At 45.8% G+C, this 21368-nt stretch overlaps 1 protein-coding gene across 3 annotated transcripts in view; it reads left to right on the top strand.

Moving 5' to 3' along the window:
- Positions 1–21368, top strand: part of CAMK1G (calcium/calmodulin dependent protein kinase IG) — a 128136-nt gene that overhangs the window by 57474 nt on the left and 49294 nt on the right. The window contains exons 1-2 of one of the 3 annotated variants that reach the window (XM_075910046.1): positions 14294–14538; positions 15392–15579. The exons of 1 other annotated variant lie outside the window; for it this stretch is intronic. In XM_075910046.1, the coding sequence (XP_075766161.1) occupies positions 15513–15579 (67 nt within the window). In that variant the 5' untranslated portion in view covers positions 14294–14538; positions 15392–15512. Of the gene's footprint in view, positions 1–14293; positions 15580–21368 lie in introns of those variants that run through there. One more of the 3 variants, XM_075910045.1, reaches the window with a different exon arrangement.

Genomic DNA, 21368 nt, shown 5'->3' with positions numbered 1-21368 from the left:
AGTTTCACATTACAAACTTCTTAAATCAGCAACTTACAAGGGGGGAGGAGGGAGAAGGAGCTGTGGTCCTGACTATATTTCAGAGCAAGTGGGAAGGAGGGAGGAGAGGAAGATAACAGTTATAGACAAAGAGTATTCCTTAGATGTTACATCTTTGGTGCAGGTATGTGCTTATCCATCCCAAGCAAGCAGGAAAGAAGGGAAAAGGGGCATTAAAATATGTCTGTAAATCCATAGGGATAGCGCCTGTCCATGCTGTACCCCTGTTGCCATGGTAGCAATTACCTAGACCCCTTATTTAACTCTTACACACCCCAACAATCTCCTCTTGAGAATCAACAACCAGTCCTGTAGCATCTTAGGGTACGTCTAGACTACAGGCTTTTGTCGACAGAAGTTTTGTTAACAGATACTGTCAACAAAGAGCATCTAGACTACATCCAGTTCCGTCAACAAAGCAAGCCGCTTTGTCGACATGACAGTGTAGACACAAAGGACAGTGTAGATGTAATAACGCCTTCTGTCAACAGAACTCTGTCGACACAAGGTGTTATTCCTTGTAGAATGAGGTTTACCACCATCTACAGAACTCAGCAGCATTGTAGACGCAGGTATAGTTTTGTCAACTAAAGTCCAGTTTTGTCAACAAAACCTTGTAGTCTAGACACACCCTTAGGCTGTGTCCAGACTCCATGCCTCCGTCGACGGAGGCATGTAGATTAGCCAGATCGGAAGAGGGAAATGAAGCCGCGATTAAAATAATCGCGGCTTCATTTAAATTTAAATGGCTGCCCCGATCTGCCGATCAGCTGTTTGTCGGCAGATCGGGAGAGTCTGGACGCGATGCCCCGACAAAGAAGCCTTTCTTCATCGACACAGGTAAGCCTGGTTTCACGAGGCTTACCTGTGTCGATGAAGAAAGGCTTCTTTGTCGGGGCATCGCGTCCAGACTCTCCCGATCTGCCGACAAACAGCTGATCGGCAGATCGGGGCAGCCATTTAAATTTAAATGAAGCCGCGATTATTTTAATCGCGGCTTCATTTCCCTCTTCCGATCTGGCTAATCTACATGCCTCCGTCGACGGAGGCATGGAGTCTGGACACAGCCTTAGAGACTAACAAATATATAGAGAGAGAAAGAGTATCATGAGCTTTCATGGGCAAAACCCACTTCCTCAGATGAGATGACCTCGAGTCATCTCGAGCTCATCTCATCTGATGAAGTGGATCTTGCCCACAAAAGTCTCTCTCTCTCTCTCTCTCTCTCTCTCTCAAATTTTTCCTGTGGGAGGACAGAAGGATGTCGTCATGTCAGCGGCAACAGGCCGGGGTGCTAGGTGAGAGTGAGAGATTTCCCCTAGTGACACTGGGATGCCGGGGGAGGAGGCAGTGGCAAGGTGGGCCCCTTGCACAGTTACAATGAGCGCTGGTTGGGGTGCACGGAGCCCCGCAGCTGGGGGAGCTGAGGGAGCTAGGAGCGCTGCTGAGAGGAGGGGAAAGCCAGGCCTGGCTGCAGCCCATGCTGTCAGCAGGCGCGGCACAGAAAAGCCCGGAGTGTGGGGCAGCAGCCACACCACAAAGGGCTCTTTGTGCTTGCCTGCCTCCCTCGCAGGCGAAGCTGAAGCGGAAGAAGCCCTGCGGGGAGCATGGACCACAGCGGCAGGATGCGGCAAGCTCCCCGCTCGCCCTGCTAGCAGCTCCCTCGTTCCTGCCCCTCCACCCAGCCCCCTCACTCTCTAGATCCAACTTGGCCCCCCTGCAGCAGGGAGCCCACATTGGTGCTCCAGCCTCACAGCCCCAGCCTCTTCACTCATCACCCTGCTAAGATTCCACGCCCCCAGCCCCCTCACAAGCCCCCTCTGCTGAGACCCTACACCCCCAGCCTACTCACTCATACCCCCACAAGCCAAGATCCTGCCCCCTCACTCGTGACCCTGCCGAGACCTCACGCCACCAGCCTCCTCAAACACAGCCTCCACTGAAACTCTTTACCCCCAGCCCTCCCCTGCACCCTCCTCCCTGGTCAGACACCCTGCCCCAGCCTGCATCTGCACCCTCCCCTCTGGCCAGGCACCTAACCCCAGAGAGGGAGGTTGGCAAACGTAGTGAGCAGGGGGCGCAGCCCCCTAGTGATACTGTGCGTATCTACATTTGTGAGTCTCTACGGTGCTACAGGACTAGTTGTTGTGTTTAAAGTTACAGACTCACACGGCTCCCTCTCTGAGACTCTTTGGAATGTTAGCTTTTACCTTAGATCAGGGCCTGGTACAAAGCACAGTCCCTCTTCCCTTCTAGGGACCCCCCGACTGTGAGTAGAGGTGGGATAGATCCTGGGCAGGTGTGACTGGTGAAGCAGCCTACTTCCAGCCCCAGCACTCAACCTTCTGCTTGGACCTTCTCATGCTGCCAAGAGCTGCGTTTCAAGTAGCCCACATTAGGAATACAGCACGGACTGACCTGAGTTGTCTTTGCCTGTGGGCTGGCATCATGTACATCTTCCTCTCCACTGAGATGCTTCCTCATCTCTGTTGCTTTCCAAGGCAGTAAGGGAGTTTTCATGGCCAAAGTTAGAGTTTAAGTTCCTTACTCTTCACTTATTACCCTAGTGCAGCCAATGTTCAGACTTCATGAGTTTTTTCCCTCCCCAGATGTACCACATCAAGTTCTGCTTTATGATGAAGCCATAATTAGCCCCTGGAGAAGGCATCTCCTTAAACCTCCATAATTAGTACTTAATTTCGCTAAAGCTAATGAAAGGCCCCTTTAGGTTCCTAATTGGCTGCTATGTCCTATTAGCATTCACTTTGAGCATGAATTGCCAACTAGGGAAATAAGTTACTTTCACTAGAGTAATGCAGTGGTCGGGGATGTGGGCAGCTTATCAACCCAGAAGTGGAACGGGAGGGTGTCTTGGACCACTGAGCAAATATGTTTCACTCCTGCTGTAGCTGAAGAATGTAAATTAAATCTGCTGACAGGTGTCACTCAGGTTGGAACAACATAGGCATAAACCCAAATCAGCTGTGTTCAAGGTGCATGGTGTCATGTATGCCCCGTGTTACAGACATCTGTAGCATGCCAGTGCCATAATTAATAACATCCCTGGCTAGGTTTATGGATAGGACCCCCAGGTGTAATATCATGAACATTTCCCATTTGAGATAAAAGACCAGGCAGAGAGATAAGAGCAACCCCATAAACCTCTATATACAAATGTACTGAGTCACAGTGGGACCATATTGACCCTCTAGCTTGTCTTGCCAAGTTATTGACCCGTTCAGTACAAAGTTATGGTCCTGTCTCCGATTCACTAGGCTCAGAGAAGACACATTCCAGAGATGGTAAAAAACGGCCAGTTGCCAATCTTGAGTATTTGAGTTTTTATACAGAGTTTTGGTATGTCTACACTGCAGAGTTTTTCTGGAAAAACAGTTCTTACGTCCACACTGCTATTGTGTTCTTTTGACAGAAAGGCAAAAGACTGGAAGGGTTTTTCCAATGGCGGTAAACCTCATTCTATGAGGAAGAAGCCTATTTCCGAAAAAGGCGTGTGTGGATGGGGAAGAGGGAGTTCTTTCAAAAGAAGAAGGCTCCAGGAAAAAGCATAGGTGCCCTGGTGGCCACTCCACCCACAGTTATCACAACTGAAATGCGAGATAGCGTCCAATCAATGTGGACACAATCTTTCAAAAAAGCAGATCACTTTTTCGTTGCGCTCTTGCTATGTGGAGGCCCTCTTTCAGAAGAAGTTTTTCCAGAAGATCTCTTCCAGAAAAGCTTTTTCCGAAAGAAGCCTGAAGTCTAGATGTAACCTGTGTCTGTCGGATGGGGGGAAGGAATGGCCCTGGTTTGGCTGGGGGTGGTGGTATAGGGGGAAGGTTCTGGGTAAGTCTGCTAATGTGTGTGTATACATTATTATTATTATTTATTAATTGCATATTAATAATCCTGAGACCTGACATGCCCTATGACTGGGAACTATGATTCTAGAGAACTCTATCTGATCAGTTACGTAATCACTCTACCACATACTTTCAACAGGCTACTTTATAAAGCGCTTTCAGATGTCCAGAGCTTTACTGGTACTAGAGAAAATCTTTCCCATGTTCATTAGTGTTTCAGGGCAGTGTGGGGTGGATTTCTGATGGATGCCTCCCCCACATACACACGTGGATTTCTGATGGATGCGTGTGCACGCACACGCACACGCGTGCGCACACACACACACTGTACAGGAATTCACACACTTTGAATGAATGTTAGAATTTCTCCAGCAAGGATCATTCTGAATCATTGTAAATGAAATAGTCCCTCTGAAGAACTGGGAGACATTCATCTGAAATGCACTAATTCGTATTACAAAGGTATTTTGCAAAAACCAGACAAACAACTTTGCAAGCTTTTAGTGTTCTTTACAGGCAAGTATCTCTCTTGCAAGTAAGGGCATGCTACAGAATGGCTGGCCTCCCTGTGAAAACAGAGTTGCAATAAAAGAGACTCTGACTAGATTTATTTAGAGACCTAATTAAGCTCTAGAGTAAATGTGCCACTGAACAGCTTAATTAGCAGTATGTTTATTAGGAGCTAATTACATGATCCCTAAGCCTTTTTAATTAATGATTGCCACTTAGCCCAGAGAATCTAATTGACCAAGGTTAAGGAGAACATGCCAAATCTGAGGCAGAATCCTTTAGCTAATAGACTTAGTCATTTACTGTTACTTTCAGAGTACAAACAGGGACCTAGTAAGAGCTGCTTATCACAACAGAAATTCAGTTGCATCCAACACATCCACAGGGGCATCCCCAGGTAGGAGAAATGTCCCCCCCATGCATACCATATGGAAGCAATGAACAAACCATTTCAGATAACATCATTGTCTCCTCGTTTTCACCATTCTGAGTCTGAACACTGTACAATAAAGCCTTTGTACCACAGCATCTTCTCCCTTAGGAATCTAAAAGCCACCTCCGAAGAATTAATCATGATCTACCATAAAACAAACATGATGCATCCATGCTGACACAGTATGGGTAAGAACAGCTATGATTAAGAATGAAAGTAATGCCTAATTTTCCTATTAATTCTTCCAAAGCACAATCTGTCCTTTATACCTGAAATGGAATTTAAGTGTCTAGACTAAGTCTCAGGCTGGCTTGAATTATTTTTGTGTGTAACATCAAAAGCCACCTGCTGAAAGGATTACAGGAAGATCGGCTTTTAAGCCCTGTCTCACCTAATTCTAATGCTGCTTTTTCTGCCAGTCCTTTGACTGACATCTATTAGCAGTTTAAACAAGATTTCCATGCCCGTGATGGCTTGCAGAATCTTCTCTTGTGTTCTTGCTGGGCATCATGCTGTCATTCCATCTCTTCCCTGTTCCATGCTATATTTCACTCAGTACATCGAGGGATTCTTGAACTGTCTACATTTCTGATTTTCATCACACTAATCTATGATGGTGCACAGAATTGTGATGTGCATAAGCAAGAGCACAGGCATGGAATTAAAGGTGGCTATGTAAAGAATGAGGCCATGTCTTCACTAAGAGGAAGATCGATGTTGCCGCAAACTCAGAAGGCACCCCAGTCAACAGCTGGTTCTCCTGCTCCTGCAAGGAGTAAGGGAAGCCAACAGGATCATTTGCTCCCATTGGCCTCCCATTGTAGGGCTAGCAGGGAAACTCAAAACAAGGTAAGTTGGTTCCAACTATGTAATTAACACAGCTGGCGTTGCTATCTTGAATCCACCTTCCCCTTTAGTGTAGACTTGGCCTTACAGACCGATGGATCTTATTGATAAAGCTCCCAAACACTGCATCTGAACTCTCCATTATGTGAGGGCTTTTTTCGGTTGCTGAAGATTTAAATATGACACTTGCTGAGATAAAGATACAGGCAGATGTATTAAAAGAGCAAATTTCATGCTGAAACTCAACTCTGAGAATTGGAAGAATCGGGGGATTATTGCTTTTTTTTGTGATTAAAGGTTTTGTGTCTCAATGAAACTGAATAGAAAGCAAGCTTTCAACTGTGATGATTTTAAAGTGAGTGCATTCTATTCATGTCTGCTATAGACCTTTTTAACCTTATTTATCAGGCACTGTATCTTAACCCACAAATACAATCCACTTTAGACACTGTTTTTACAAGTTTTCATCTCTTTCGGAATCTAATGGCTCACCCACTTCCAAAAACGTTTCGTTCGGGTGAAGGGGCTAACAGGGATGCAAAGTCTTTGGCAGCTGTATAAACAAATTCGATGTCAGCTTGAATGAAAATGCTCTTTTGTGTAGAAATTCTTGTCAGTATGATTCAGCATGGTCTGGAGGGATGAGCAAAGGAATAGGAGTTGAAAGATTTCCCTGCTTCTATGCCAGATTCATTTTATAGCTATGGACAAGTCATTTCTCCATATGTAAAAAGGATCATAATATTTACAGTGCCAGCTTTATCTGGCATTCATGGGGAATGGGGGTTGCGAGTTAATCTAATGTGCTAATTACTTGAGCTTTGCACCAATGCTTCATGAATTCTTCACCTTAGTCATAGTTGTAGGACAGGTTAGGTAATGACCAGTACTGATACACAGAAGCAGGACACAAACAAACGTTACTGCCGCAAAATTACAAATCTGACTTCCTCAAGGGCTGGAAAATGTAAGAGTTGCTGATTTTGTTTGTTTTTTAATAAAGGCTCATATTTAAACACTTCTTGGGGTTTTTAAATTTGTTTTAAAAGAATAGAGTAAGAAATTAGTTTAATCCAAAAATATCAAAATGTAAGTAAATATCCCCTTTAGACTATTGATTTGGCTCAAACAAGCACTTAGAGTTTGCAATCTACTGTAGCGTGGTGGATTGGTTCATGTCCTAGGATGCCAAAGCTACAGATTTTATTCAAGAAATCCACTGTAACATAATGGCCAAGGCAAGGCCTTGGGATAGTGGAGAGCCTGGTTCAATTCTTCCCATAACATAAGAACTTGGTATCACCAAACGAAATTAGCAGGATTAAAACAAAAGGAAGTCTTTCTTTATGCAGTGCGCAGTCAACTTGTGGAACTCCTTGCCAGCAGATGTTGTGAAGACCAGGATTTTAACAAGGTTGCAAAAAGAACTAGATAAATGCATAGAGGATAAGTCCATAAATTCTTATTAGCCAGGATGGATAGGAATGGTGCCCCTACCCTCTGTTTTTCAGAGGCTAGAAATGGATGACAGGAGATGGAACACTTAAGACTACCTGTTCTGTTCACTCCCTCTGGGGCATCTGTCATTGGCTGCAGTTGGCCGGGCACCGGACTGGATATACCTTTGGTCTGCGCCAATATGGCTGTTCTTATACCTGAAGACTAGAATACATTTTCTGAAATAATTAAATTGGAAAATGATGCATGCCAGCAGTTTTCTTGTAAAGTAACTTCCAGGCCTATTAGATTGTTCCTTGATGCTTTTTTAAAATGTGCATATTATCTTCATATTATATATTGAAACCCCAGAGAAGGTATCACAAGCTTAATAGACATACTTAAATTTAATGTATGTCACTTATGCATTTTGATGTCTACCAAACAAAAGATGAAAGTCACATCAGAGCCAAAATCAGCATTACACTTTGAACATATGCAGCACTGTGATATCTAATGTCTACCACACCAATCTCATTTTTCAGATAGCAAAAAACAAGGTTGCATCCCATGATTCTATGGCCTTGAGTACAGGGGGATATATGGATGCTTGGCACAATACAAACTCAGTCTTTGGCAGGTTGCATGTCAAAACTGTGTCACAACATGTGCCTGTTTAAAATAGGTGAGAAAATTTTACAGTGTGTTAACCAATAGACTGGCAGAATGTAAATGAACTTGGTGGTTGAAAGATGTTTGGTTGAGACACTTCAAATAACAATACAACTCCATTGCCTCCCAATGAACTGTGTGGGATTGGTCCAGTAACCTGTTAACACACTATCACATATGAAAGTTATTTCAGATTCAGGCACAAAGTTTGTGCTGGTTTAAATGCTACAAACACCACTCTGAAAAACAAAAGCCAAATGACAAATCCTTCCCAAAAAATGCCACTGTTTTCCATTTGCCTGACTTGCCCATACAATCTTGCTAACAAAGTTATCTATCCTTGTCTCTGAAGATAATTGCACTTGTGGATCAAGTCAGGTATCCTATCAAATTGTTATTTGAATTCCTCTCAGTGGGGAAGATTCTGTTCTATTAAACTTTAATAAACAAGCCCCTTGTCTGGTCTTCTGTCACTACATCCAAGTTACTTTACATGCTAAAGATCTGAGCCCATTCCACCTTCCTGCTGATAAAGTGATATTCACATCTGCACAATTTTTCTCTTCATAGCTATGACTAATTGCTTTGCATCTCGATGCCTCTCTGATCATTACTAACCTACCTTGTTAATTTCATAGTGCAATATTGGAAGGCTGCTAATAGTGTCTCTTTATACTTCCACTGATCATGCTCATTGCTCAAATGAAGATGCTAATTTAAACTTTGAAAAATGGAATTTCTTGCTACACTGTGGGTACAGTAACTCTTATGATGCTCCATTCACAGCTATGGCCAAGATTAAAAATTATTGCTCCTAATCTAAGGCAGACACATTCTGTGGGATCAGTTGCTCACATTCTTTAACAGCAAGACCAGCACCCTAATTAAGTGTCATATATTTTAAACGTGAAATCTTTAAACTCCCCTTGGAAAATGCCATCATAAAATAGCTTACATATAAGTGCCACATATATGGAAAAACTTTATTGTTGGAATCTTGTATTCTAAAATCTGTCTGAGATTACTCCAGGCAGGCTTTATCTATAGGGCTAAGCAATAATTTGGAGGAGTTGGGTCAAACCTTAGAAAAAAAGTGGCATTTGGGAAGCTTTCTGTAGATGGCAGATTCATCCATCTAGAGAAATGTCTAGAGCATTATGACTGGATCCTGAATTAAAATGTTCCTAAGCAGCCTCCCTTTCAGGTTGCATTTCACTATATCTGGTATCTCACTTACTAATTAGGTGGGTTTTTAAAGCAGTGACAGCCCATCAAGACCAACTGTTACATCAGAAAGACAGGATACGTCTTCTGCTCCTTGTTGTTTGCCACATGGATAAATATTCAAAGTCCTGGCATTGATAAAGTTCATTTGAAAAGATGAATGGTTCACTCAGGAACAATTCCAGATGGGAAATGAATTGAACACGTGGGTTAGAGAGCTATGAAAGATTTTAAAATATAATTTACGTAATAACTGCTTTTGTAATATACCATTAAACATCAGATACTAATAAATACGTGTTATGAGCCTCCCTGAAGTTGCTGTGAGTTTTAGAAAGTGGATGAATTGTCTGTGGTGGTGAAAACTGCCTTCCTTTCCCCCCACTTCCACCTCATCAGAACAATCTTCATTTGAACTTATTAGCCTCTGAGGCATGAGACAGAGATATTCTTATTTCCCTTGTATAAATCCATGGTATGCCCACATATGGAATACTGCGTACAGATGTGGTCTCCTCATCTCAAAAAAGATATACTGGCATTAGAAAAGGTGCAGAGAAGGGCAACTAAAATGATTCCAACTAGGGGTTTGGAACGGGTCCCATATGAGGAGAGATTAAAGAGACTGGGACTTTTCAGCTTAGAAAAGAGGAGACTGAGGGGGGATATGATAGAGATCTATAAAATCATGAGTGGTGTGGAGAACGTGAATAAGGAAAAGTTATTTACTTGTTCCCATAATATAAAAACTAGGGGCCACCAAATGAAACTAATGGGCAGCAGGTTTAAAACAAATAAAAGGAAGTTCTTCTTCACACAGTGCATAGTCAATCTGTGGAACTCCTTGCCTGAGGCGGTTGTGAAGGCTAGGACTATAACAGGGTTTAAAAGAGAACTAGATAAATTCATGGAGGTTAAGTCCATCAATGGCTATTAGCCAGTATGGGTAAGGAATGGTGTCCCCAGCCTCTGTTTGTCAGAGGGTGGAGATGGATGGCAGGAGAGAGATCGCTTGATCATTACCTGTTTGATTCACTCCTCTGGGGCACCTGGGGTATGTCTAGATTACATGGCTCCGTCGACAGAGCCATGTAGATGAGGTTTCTAGACATAGGGAAATGAAGCGGCGATTTAAATAATCGCCGCTTCGTTTACATCAAAATGGCTGCTACGCTGTGCCAATCAGCTGTTTGGCGGCACAGCGCGGTAGTCTGGACACTCCACGGTCGACAAGGGAAGACCTGTTATGCCTTGTGGAATGAGGTTTACCAGGGTGGTCAACGGGGGCTTCCTTTGTCGACCGCGGAGCGTCCAGACTACTGTGCTCTGCCGCCAAACAGCTGATCAGCACAGCGCGGGCAGCCATTTTGATGTAAATGAAGCAGCTATTATTTAAATCGCCACTTCATTTCCCTTTTTCGAGTACACTAATCTACATGGCTCAGTCGACGGAGCCATGTCGTTTAGACGTAGCCCTGGTGCTGGCCGCTGTCGGCAGACAGGATACTGAGCTGTATGGACTTTTGGTCTGACCCAGTACGGCCGTTCTTATGTTCTTATGCATGTGAGAGAGGCAGCACCTTTGGCAGCGTAGAAGGCTCTTCAGTGAAGGTTTGTCCTACCTGAATCCTGTCAGAACACCAGCCAGGACCTGGAGAATAGAGGGACTGAGGTGAACCAAGTAGCACTGAGCACAGTGCCAGCCTAGCGTACTGAACACAATGCCCTTGCTTTCCTCGTAGTGGATGGGGGCCACACCCTGAAAAGAATCTCCCCGGACTCCTCTTTCTGGCCTTCACACTACACCCCAGCCTCGCCAAGCGCCCTACAGACCAGGACCCACCTACTCAAAGAGGCACCAGACCCTGCCAGGACACCAGATACGGACCCTGTTGGCAGCAGGATGGAGCCCAATGAAGTATGAGAGCACCCAGACTGTGTAGGGGACCCTTTGCTGCAGCGGGAGGTAGGGTCACCCAGAAACTGCGTAACAACTAAGGCAGTGTTTCTTAAACTTTTTAAGACCAAGGAACACCAAACAATATTTTTTTTTTAATGAGGAACACCAGGGATTTTTTTGTTGAGCCAAAACAACAACAAAAAAAGCTTGCGCCTTGAACACCGCTTTTACACTCAACAGCAATATTCGCTCACTGCCTTATGAAGTCTCCTAGACTTCTGCCTTTTTGCTAGGGAAATGGAATTTACTCTGTTTACTCATATTGGTGGAAGTGATACATTTAATACCTTAACAAGCACGGATTAATGTCATGCAGCTGACTGACAGCAGCCATAGCAGCCACGCCAGCATTAGGGGCAGGGAGGGCCTTACCCTGCCCCGCAATTCACAGTGGGTCCCTTACTGCTTACTGTTTTGTCCTTCAATAGTTCTAGCCCCTGGCTATGTTATTTTTGACACAAAATACTGAAGGGAAGGGCCTTGTCTGTGCAAGACAGTGGAAGGTGCTGGCCCCCATCAGCTGTCCTGGGTAACAAACGAGGGCTGAGACAGCAGTGCAAAGAACTGGTCAGGGTGGCAGCTTTAGGGCAATTCTCTCCCCTGGCAGGCAGGATCCCCAGATCAGCAGCAGAGACAGCCAATCAGAACTGGCCCTGCAATGCTCCTCCACTCTGGCAAGGGGCGCAACCGAGGCGCGGAGCTTTCCCAGGCGGTTGCAAGCCGGGCGCAGAAGCACGTGAGGAACGTGGCTTGCCCCGCCTCATTTCCAGCCTCGTCACCGTTCACTCACCTCTTCGCACCACCTGCTGCATCTCAGCAGCTCTCGCAGCCGTTTCTTTTTCTTCAAACAGCCACGGCACACCTCTGAGTTCTCCGTGGAACACAGTTTAAGAAACAAGGCTCTAAAGTATTCCTAGTTATTACAAAGTATTTCACTGATCACTGAGAATGAGATCAGTATATCGCTGTGTGAGTTTCACTATTAGAAAAAGCCGACCACTAAGGAAAATAAAAAACACTTAAAAAATTGTATTCTGCAAGGAGCACAGAATTACATTAAACTTACCCCAGAGGTACTAATCCAGAAATTAAAATCCCTCTGCCAACTCCTTAGAAATCCCATATGTTCTGTGTCTAAAGCTTCTTGGGTTTGGGGTTTTTTAATATTTGCCTCAGTCAAAATGACCCTTTCATTGGTTGTATTGCACTGCTCTCTGCTGGCATTATGCTGGGATTTTCTGTAATATTGCAGCTGAATAATGATAATGACCTACAGCCTACACTTGTTTCTTGACCCCACCAATTCTCACAGGCCAGCAGGGTAGGCCTGTAGGTACAAGTTGAACCTCTGTAGTCCAGCACTCTCTGGTTTGGCAACTTCCATGGTCGGGCGTGATTTTAGTTAGCCAGATGTCCACTTATCATGAGTGTGACCAAGTTTCCCGCAATCCCATAAAGTTTGTTTACAGCCACCAGTCCTGGCTCTCAGTGTTCTGTGGTGTTGTTTAGCTCTAATTTACCCCTAAATGTCTTCTAACAGTCGAGCAAGCAGTGGAAGTGTTGATGATGCTGCTAGACAATATTGAACTGCTGTGACTCGGCACATTTTCTGGTTCAGGTCCCGAGGGTGCCGGACTAGAGAGGTTGAACCTGTGGTCAAACAGGAAACTTCCCAGATACAGTAACAAGCTATAGGATTATTTGCGTCAGTGTCAAGCTCCCAGAAGTGCTGAGCTTTTGAAAAAAGAATACATTTAGGGGGTGGGGAGTTATTTTCCTTCTGCTTTGCTTGGCCACATATTCAAGTAGAAGGGCAAGAAATGTCCTGTTTCTCTGAAAGTGGAAATGCTGGCTCAGCATGATTCCAAATACCATATGACACATGAAAAAATAATGAGGGTTGGCAACAATGTTGGTGATTCTATCTGGGTTAGCCCCCAAAGCAACCCTTCCTCCCCCTGCATGATTTTCAGGGCACTGTCTGTCCAAACTTTGTCTGATTCAAGGTGCCGCCTTCTTAGCGGATAGGGAACTTTCACTCATTGGAGATGCTGTTTATCCGCGGCAGCATCTTTAAGGCAAATGCCGAAGCAATGTAGCCTCCTTGCAAATCAAGCCTGTCTCAGGAGGTTGATTTCTAGCTAGGTCCTTAAGACAGTCTGGTTGCATGTTCAGTCTATGTCTGTCATTGGCAGTCTTACCACGGCACCATCTGATTACTTACTGCATAGCTCCAATGCACCGGATGCATTTTGCCCATGAAATGTTAGTCTTTGAGGTGCCAAAAGGACTCCTTTTTGTTTTTGCAAATACAAACTAACATGACTACACCTCCATGACTTGACTGCATAACAGCATTCTTTGGTAAACATGCTTTCTTAGGATTGTCTTGGTCTTCCATCTTAACAGGAAATGTTTCTCAGCTGAAATGTAAAACTGTGGTCCTGGGTCCTGGTGGCTTCCCAATATCTCATGGCTCAGCCACCATTCCAAATTGCCTACGTACAGTTTTCCTGATTGAAATGCCCTTCTTTGCCTGCAGGTCGACAATCCCCCCCAAAAACAATTATCTTGTGCCCTGGCTAATACGGTATTGGCCTGTGAATATTGAAATGATTTGGGATGTCACTGCATGCATGTGCATTGTGTAATGCCCACTAGAATGTGCAGCACTGATGTGACTTAGCCCATTTTGATGCCAGAGTAAGTCACATGGGTGCATGTGTTTGCATCAGTGTAACTGCTTAGTGTAGATAAATTCCTTGACAATTGCACATACCCCTCAAAGTCAAGTTTGCAGACAAGGGTCAGCATACGCAGGTGTAAGCAGGATCTGAAGGAATGCATCCCTTACAGCTAGCTAGCAGTGAGGAGAGGCCCTGGGTGTGTCTATGTAAATACAGTTTGCTCCTGCTTTGTTTAGATTTCTTAGGTTTTCAGCAGTTGGGGTGGTATTTTGCTCATTTTGATCAACTTAATTTGTGACCCAACACTGATGATAAGACAGCTAAAATATGGTGACGAGTGTCTGTCATTTTGTGAGAATACAGAAAAGTAGGACTGTGCTAAATTGTTGTGTGTGAAAGTGCTCACAGTTAGCAGAAAGAACCTTGCTAATCATGGACTGGACTTTCAGAGCTCTATGAGAGAGAAAGGGGATGAAGGAAAGTTAGTCTGGTTAGGAGGCTGCTTGGCCTGGCTTAGACCCTCTTTGCCCCACAGAAAAATGTTAAATGGGCATCATTAGGTACCTCTTTCTTATGTCACTTGTGTTGGAATTGAGTTTCTTCTATACTGCTTGCTAGGAGTTGAAATCACAGGGAGCCGAAATTACTTGAGACTGATGAGCAAAAGTCACAGCCAAGAAGTGGACAGCAGTGGATGGTGGCTGAAAACCAGCAGGGCGGCAGTGGAGAGATGCGATAAGAGGCCTTCAGAGCAGTGGCAGCAGCATGATGAGCGGCTAGTAGGGCGGCTGCAGAGAGCAGTGAACATGTGGACGGCGCGTGACCAGTGGAGTGAGTAAGATGCCTCTATACCTCCCGCCATCCAGGGTAAGAGCTGAACTCTGCGGCTGCACCTCTGAACTTAGGTTCTGCTCTGACCCATGGCAGCCACTGTAAGTGGGGTGCAAAGAAGGGCTGGGCATGTGAAGGGGACATTTAGATTGCTGGACTTAAGACCCTGAGAGGGAAAGGACATTTTTCAACCTGCTTGGGGTGTGACTTTTACTTACGGCTTTTTTAAGAGCTCTGCTTTGGTTACTTCCCTCCTTTTTATGAAAAGTTTCCTTTCTACACTCCGACTCTGTGCTTACAAGAGGGGCAGCATTGCCTCTCAAAGGTGCCCAAGGGTGGTGTGTGAATTTCCCAGGTTACTGGGTGGGGAGTTCAAGCTAGTTTTGTGTTGGATAAATGAAGAAGAACCCCTATTTATTGAACCCAGCCCTGGCGGCTGCTGGCTGCACCTGGCAGAAGAGTCACACCGAAATTTGACCTGATGCTATGAATAAGCAAAGGACTATAGTCTTCAAGGCTATCAAACTAGCAACTTTCACCAGCCATTAACATTTTAATTCAGGAAATCACCCTCCTCTGCCCCCGCCCCAAACAGACACAATGAAACAGAGCGATTATTTAGGGTAAGCTGACATCATGCTGGGAGTGCAGGGATAAAAAAAGTGTTCATGGGGTGGGAGTCTATAGGCCAGGAAAATAATCTGTACCAGTGCCCAGTTTCAGAATGAAGCTTGAGACGACAATATCCCCTGAGTCCTGTTGTTACCATCTCAAGGACCTTTTGACTGGAACAGGAATCCTCAGCTGCCTGACTTATCATACCCCGTCTGCTTTCCAAATCACACCTTCATGCTGGTGTGCAATTGTGGGTTTCTTTGGCTCTTTACAGAATATGGAGACCCTGGAACTGCGCCTTGTTCCTTCCCTTCATATTTCCTGGCGCTTGCTTAAGATCATGGTCCCTACTGGCTGTCCAAGCCTGATACATTGCCTTTAAAGATGCGACCCAGATGCCTCACTCAGACTCAGACCTGCATTTCTCCAGATTTCAGAGTTTGGTACACATCCTGGGGTGTGGTAAGATTTTTTTTTTTTCCTTTTAGAGATAAAGCCACACACATTGTGTGCAGTGGGGCAAAGGGTTGGATGTTTCCTTACCATTCCTCCTTCTATTCACAACCCACAGGTGTAAAACATACAGAGGTTCAGAATTCAGAGAAAATTAGATGTTTCACCAAACTCTTGTGAACCGCAAAGTTTGGGGCATTGATTCTATTGTCTATAGGTTCTTCTCCTCCGAGTGGGGTCTGAGCGTCTTCCAGTTGTACAGTGAACAATGTGACTAACACCTGTCATGTGTAGTGCCTCTCCCCAGGGGGAGGACTGTGTGTGCTGCAGGGAAGTGTTTGACTCTTGTGTGTGTTTTTTAATGTCCAGACTACTCTGTGTTTATGTAAGACAACAAGATATATGCAGCGTTGCCCAAGTCTGGGACTGACCCAGGGTGGTGGGGGCCTTGTGGTCCACCTCCCGGCTTCTCCCCAGGGTTGGCCCAGGGCAGTGTGGGTGTGCAGTCTCATCAATAGCTGGTCTCTGGGGGCAACCTGAGGTGGCAGAGGCCGAGCAATGGCGAACAGCTGCTTCCTGTGGGAGGCCAGGGTAGCATGAATGGTGCTGCTGGCCAGCACCAGTTCTCGCAGGCTGGGCACTTGCCTTCCCCTTGTGGTCATCCTTGAGTATAAATCTCCCTTCTATCACACCCCTCCTGTTCCATTTGATGGGAAACAAATCGCATTCCTTGCACATTCCGTTGCCCTGGCAAAACCAAACCATGACCTTGCTTTAGGTTATGATATGAGGAAACTGCCTGCCAAATTCAGTGGTCCTAGCTCTTACTGTTCAGGAGGAGTTCTTGAACAAACAGACTCACAGATGGGCAGATAGAAACACAGACAGACAGATGCACAAACTCTAATATATATAGTAGATAGAGGTCAAAGCTGGTATTTTTGGCACGGGGTGGAGGAGGTTTGGGAGGGTTCTAATTCCTGTGGGAAATAGTTCCATATTCAAATCTGGCAAAAACTGACTAGTGTGGGTTAGGAGGAGAGGGATTATAGTTTTTATCCATATGGCTTTAACTGTTCCTAGTAAAACTCCTTTGGATAAACAGAGCAGTTGCCTTATCAGTGGTGATATTTCTTACTAACTGGTGCAGCCATCCAACTACGTTTTGCTCATTCAAATTCATATTGGCTTCCAAGTGAAACTGACATCAACAACCAAAAGAGAAGTCCACTGAGATTCCTCTCTAGCAAATTACTGCAGTCATCACGCATATTGATAATCACCTGAACTGTGAGGGGCCTTGGCCTAATTATCAGAATAATTAAAAAAACAATTCGGCATTCTGATGATTAGAAAATCAGTCAGCTGTAAGAAAACACCGTTTTGGAGTGGCATCTCTTTTGTTGCAAAATTGCAACACTTTAGATATGGTTGATGGACGGTGCTCACAGCAATCTATAAAACCTTGTTTCTTGCAAACTGATTACTGGAGTGCACTATTGATGGGGATACAGTGTCGTAACTTGGGAATTTAATATGACTCACAAATTCTGCACTTGGGCACTTAAATGAACACTTAATCACTTGAAATGAGTAATAGGGCAGATTTTCTATTAAGGTCTGGACCTGATATGCAGATGCTTCGGCATGCAAATGCACCCACTGAATTGTGCTCACACGTCTGTGTCTCATTTGCAAGCACAAATACCATAATTTGGCTTTGCAGCTGTGGTGACAGTGCATCTAAAATTACCACCGGTGTCTAGCTCTTCGTTTGAGCAGTCAGCCGTCGGGATTCCATGTGTGCACACAACTTCTGAGCCCACAGTCAATTAGCATATTAAATTTGTGGTGAATTTCTTGTGTCCTCCCCGGATAGGTGTACTCTTCGTGGTTCCCAGTAATAAGAGTGCAATAGAAATAAATGAGACATCGAGGTAATAAGAACATAACAACGACCATACTGGGTCAGACCAAAGGTCTATCTAGCCCAGTGTCCTGTCTGCCAACAGTGGCCAATGCCAGATGCTCCAGAGGGAGTGAACAGAACAGGTAATCCTCACATGATCCATTCCCTGTCACCCACCTCCAGACAAACAGAGGCCAGGGACACCATTTCTATCCATCCTGGATAATAGCCATTGATGGACATCTCATTGGCTTCCAGGATAGAGGTAGATCCTTAGCCCCTGCTGTGGTGTCTACCTGAATCACTTATTTCCCCAAACCCTGTCGACTGAGTTTAGCTTGTGTTAAAGCAACCAAGAGGGAATGATGCTGGGATTGTGTTTCATTTCAATTCTTTTCTTTTGCCCCCTAAGCCAAAACATCCTGCTGCCCTGTTGCTGGTCTCCCTGGCAAAACTCCAGTGGTGTTTCTCTGGGTTTTTTAACTCCTCTCAAGATGCACAAAAATGTTGCCTGGCAGAGCCTCAGCTGCTGTAAATCAGCAAACTGCTGTTGTCTTTGCAGGGGCTGGCCCCTGGCCTTGGCTGAGAAATCCTGAGCTGCTGTAAAGTGACAGTCTAATAAGTGCTGAGCATTAGGAGCAACCTCTGATGGAGGGCATTGGAGCTGACCCTTCTCGGGACCCGGATCTAAAAGCATATTTCATCCCTTCCCACTAGTCCCTGTTTCTTCTTACCCAGTTGCAATAGCGTATTGTTCTTCCTGATGTTAGTTGAGGAATGCGATGAAGGGAACAACCCCTTTGCCTGTTCAACTGCTCTAATGTCAGAAAGGATCTGGGAGAAGGGATACACAGTGAGGTGGCAAAGTGTGCCGATGATTCAAAATCACTCGGGATAGTTCAGTCCAAAGCTGGTGGCAAAGAGTAACAAAGGGATTTCGCAGAACTGGGTAACTGAGCAACAAAATGACAGGTGAAATTCAGTGCTGATAAGTGCCAAAATAATCATAGAATACTAGGACTGGAAGAGACCTCGAGAGGTCATTGAGTCCAGTCCCCTGCCCTCATGGCAGGACCAAATACTGTCTAGACCATCCATGATAGACATTTATCTAACCGACTCTTAAATATCTCCAGAGATGGAGATTCCACAACCTCCCTGGGCAATTTATTCCAGTGTTTGACCACCCTGACAGTTAGGAACTTTTTCCTAATGTCCAACCTAAACCTCCCTTGCTGCAGTTTAAGCCCATTGCTTCTTGTTCTATCCCCAGAGGCCAAGATGAACACGTTTTCTCCCTCCTCCTTATGACACCCTTTTAGATATCTGAAAACTGCTATCATGTCTCCCCCCCCCCCCAGTCTTCTCTTTTCTAAACTAAACAAACCTAATTCCTTGAGCCTTCCCTCATAGGTCATGTTCTCTAGACCTTTCATCATTCTCGTTGCTCTTCTCTGGACCCTCTCCAATTTTTCCACATCTTTCTTGAAATGCGGTGCCCAGAACTGAACACAATAATTCCAGATTGACATACAACATAGAATAACAGAATACTAGAACTGGAAGGGACCTCGAGAGATCATCAAGTCCAGTCCCCTGCCCTCATGGCAGGGCTAAGCACTATTCAGACCTTGTTGGAGGTACTGTGAAAAGTTCTCTGAAAACCTCTGCTTAGTGTTAATGGGAGTCAAAAAAGCTAACAGAATGTCAGATACAATTAGGAAAAAAGACGTAGTCAGAAAATATCATAATACCTCTGTATAATTCCATGGTATACTTACATTGTGAATACTGTGTGTAGTTCTGGTCACGTCATCTCAAAATAGATATACAGACTGAGCCTCTCTAGTCTGGCAACATACGTGGTCTGGCATGATTGGAGTTAGTCAGATGTCCACCTTTCATGGGTGTGGCCAAGTTCCCCACAGTCCCATAAAGTTTGTTTGCAGCCACCGGTCCTGGCTCTCAGTGTTCTGTGCTGTTCTTTAGCCCCAGTTTACCCCTACGTGTCTTCTAAGAGCCCATGAAGTAGTGGAAGTGTGGGTAATGCTGCTAGACAGTGCCGGACTAAGGGGTGGGCGAGCTGGGCAGCTGCCCGGGGCGCCTACCGATGGGGGGTGCCTGATGGCAGCTGTAAGGGGCGCATGATGCCCCTTATAGCTGCCATCAGGTGCCGTGTGCCCGGCTCCCAGCAGGCTGTAGTGGCCGCCCGGGACAGGGGCCGCGTTAACCCCCACAGTGCCCTTCCCCCCGTGTCTGCAGGGCCCTGCACGGCCAGGCGTGGCCCACCTGGGCGGCCCCAGGCTGCACGCCAGCGGTGGTGGCTGGGCAGCACATGTGCTGTGTGCCTGCCTGTGTGCTCCAGGGGTGGGCTTGTGCATGCACCGTGCACCCAGGCCTGCCCGGGGCGCTAAAATGGCTTAGGCCGACCCTGCTGCTAGACAATACCGACCTCCTGGGGTTCAGCAAATTCTCTGGTTTGGCCTCCGTCAGGTACTGAGGGTGCTGGATTAGAGGTTCAACCAGTATTAGAATTGGAAAAAGTACAGAGAAGGGGGGAAATGACCAGGGGTCTGGAACAGATTCCATATGGCGAGAGATTGGAAAGAGTTGAGTAATGGGACTATGGCAGAGGACTATAAAATCATGTACGGGTGAGGAGAAAGTGACTAGGGAAGCATTATTTACTCCTTCCCATAACACAAGAACCAGGAGTTGCCCAATGAAATTAATAAGCAGCAGGGTTTAAAACAAACCCCGGGAAGTATTTCTTCACCCAACGCACAGCCAACCAGTGGAACTCAGTGCCAGGAGATGCTGTGAAGGCCAAAAGTATTGCTGGGTTCAAACAAGAGGGAGAGAAGTCCATGGAGGATTGGTCCATGGATGGCTATTAGCCCATGGGGTCAGGGATGCAGCTCCATGCTTGGAGTTCACACTGCCAGAAACAGTCACTTGATGACAGGGGGAGGGATCACTTGATAAATGTCTCTGTTCTGTTTATTCCCCCTGAAGCACCTGGCATTGGTCCTGTAGCAGACACAGGGGAGGTGGGTGAATGTAGGGGGCGGGGAGGCAGGCCCCCAGCTGCTCCAGGCCCTGCCCCTCACAGGATCCATGCTCCCCGCACCATGGAAGCAAGCCTCCAGCCCCCCACGAGAGCCACCCCAGCCTGGAGCGGGCAGGCAGCGCATGATTCCAGCCTCACTGATCCCAGAACTCAGGGAGGGCTCACTGCCCCAGCGTCCCTAGCACAGCTGAAGCCAGGGAGCCATGATGAAGCAGGGGCTGTTCAGCAGTGGGGTGGGAGGGCGAGTGTGGGCAGATCCATGCCCAGCAGTCTGGGAAGGCAATGCCTTCCCCTGCCTCTCGTACCCACCGCCCCTGGGCAGACAGGATACTGGTGCAGAGGAACCATTGGTCAGACCCAGTATGGCCCTTCTTATGTTCTAAATCAAGCCCTGGCAACAGCATAGTCTTTTCTTTGAACACCACTCAGGGAGCAGCCCTGGACTGAAGAGCCTGTTTTCCCAGAACACTAACATGTGGGGTTAAGAGGCACCATCTTGATAAATTCATTTAACGGTATAGCACGGGGGGGGGGGACTTTTTTTCTTCTCACTCCTGCTCCCCCCCCCCCCCAGATTATTGAGGCTGTTTTCAGTATTTCTCTGAAGGCCAAACTCTGAATACAGATGGTGCAGAGAAACTCTATAGCTCTTGTCTAAAGAGAGCCATTCTGCTTGTTTCTGTGCTTGATCATCCTTCTTCAATGGCTATTTCTAACACTTCCTCAGTACACTCATGTTCCGTCTAAAGCTGCTATCATGGTCTTTGCATTGTTTCCCATTCTGAATACAGAAAATACCACACAAAAGCCTAAAATCGC

Source organism: Pelodiscus sinensis, chromosome 27 (genome assembly GCF_049634645.1).
Source record: "Pelodiscus sinensis isolate JC-2024 chromosome 27, ASM4963464v1, whole genome shotgun sequence".
Classification (NCBI taxonomy): Eukaryota; Metazoa; Chordata; order Testudines; family Trionychidae; genus Pelodiscus; species Pelodiscus sinensis.
Note: the sequence above shows the minus strand (reverse complement) of the source record. Positions and strands in the feature narration are given on the sequence as shown.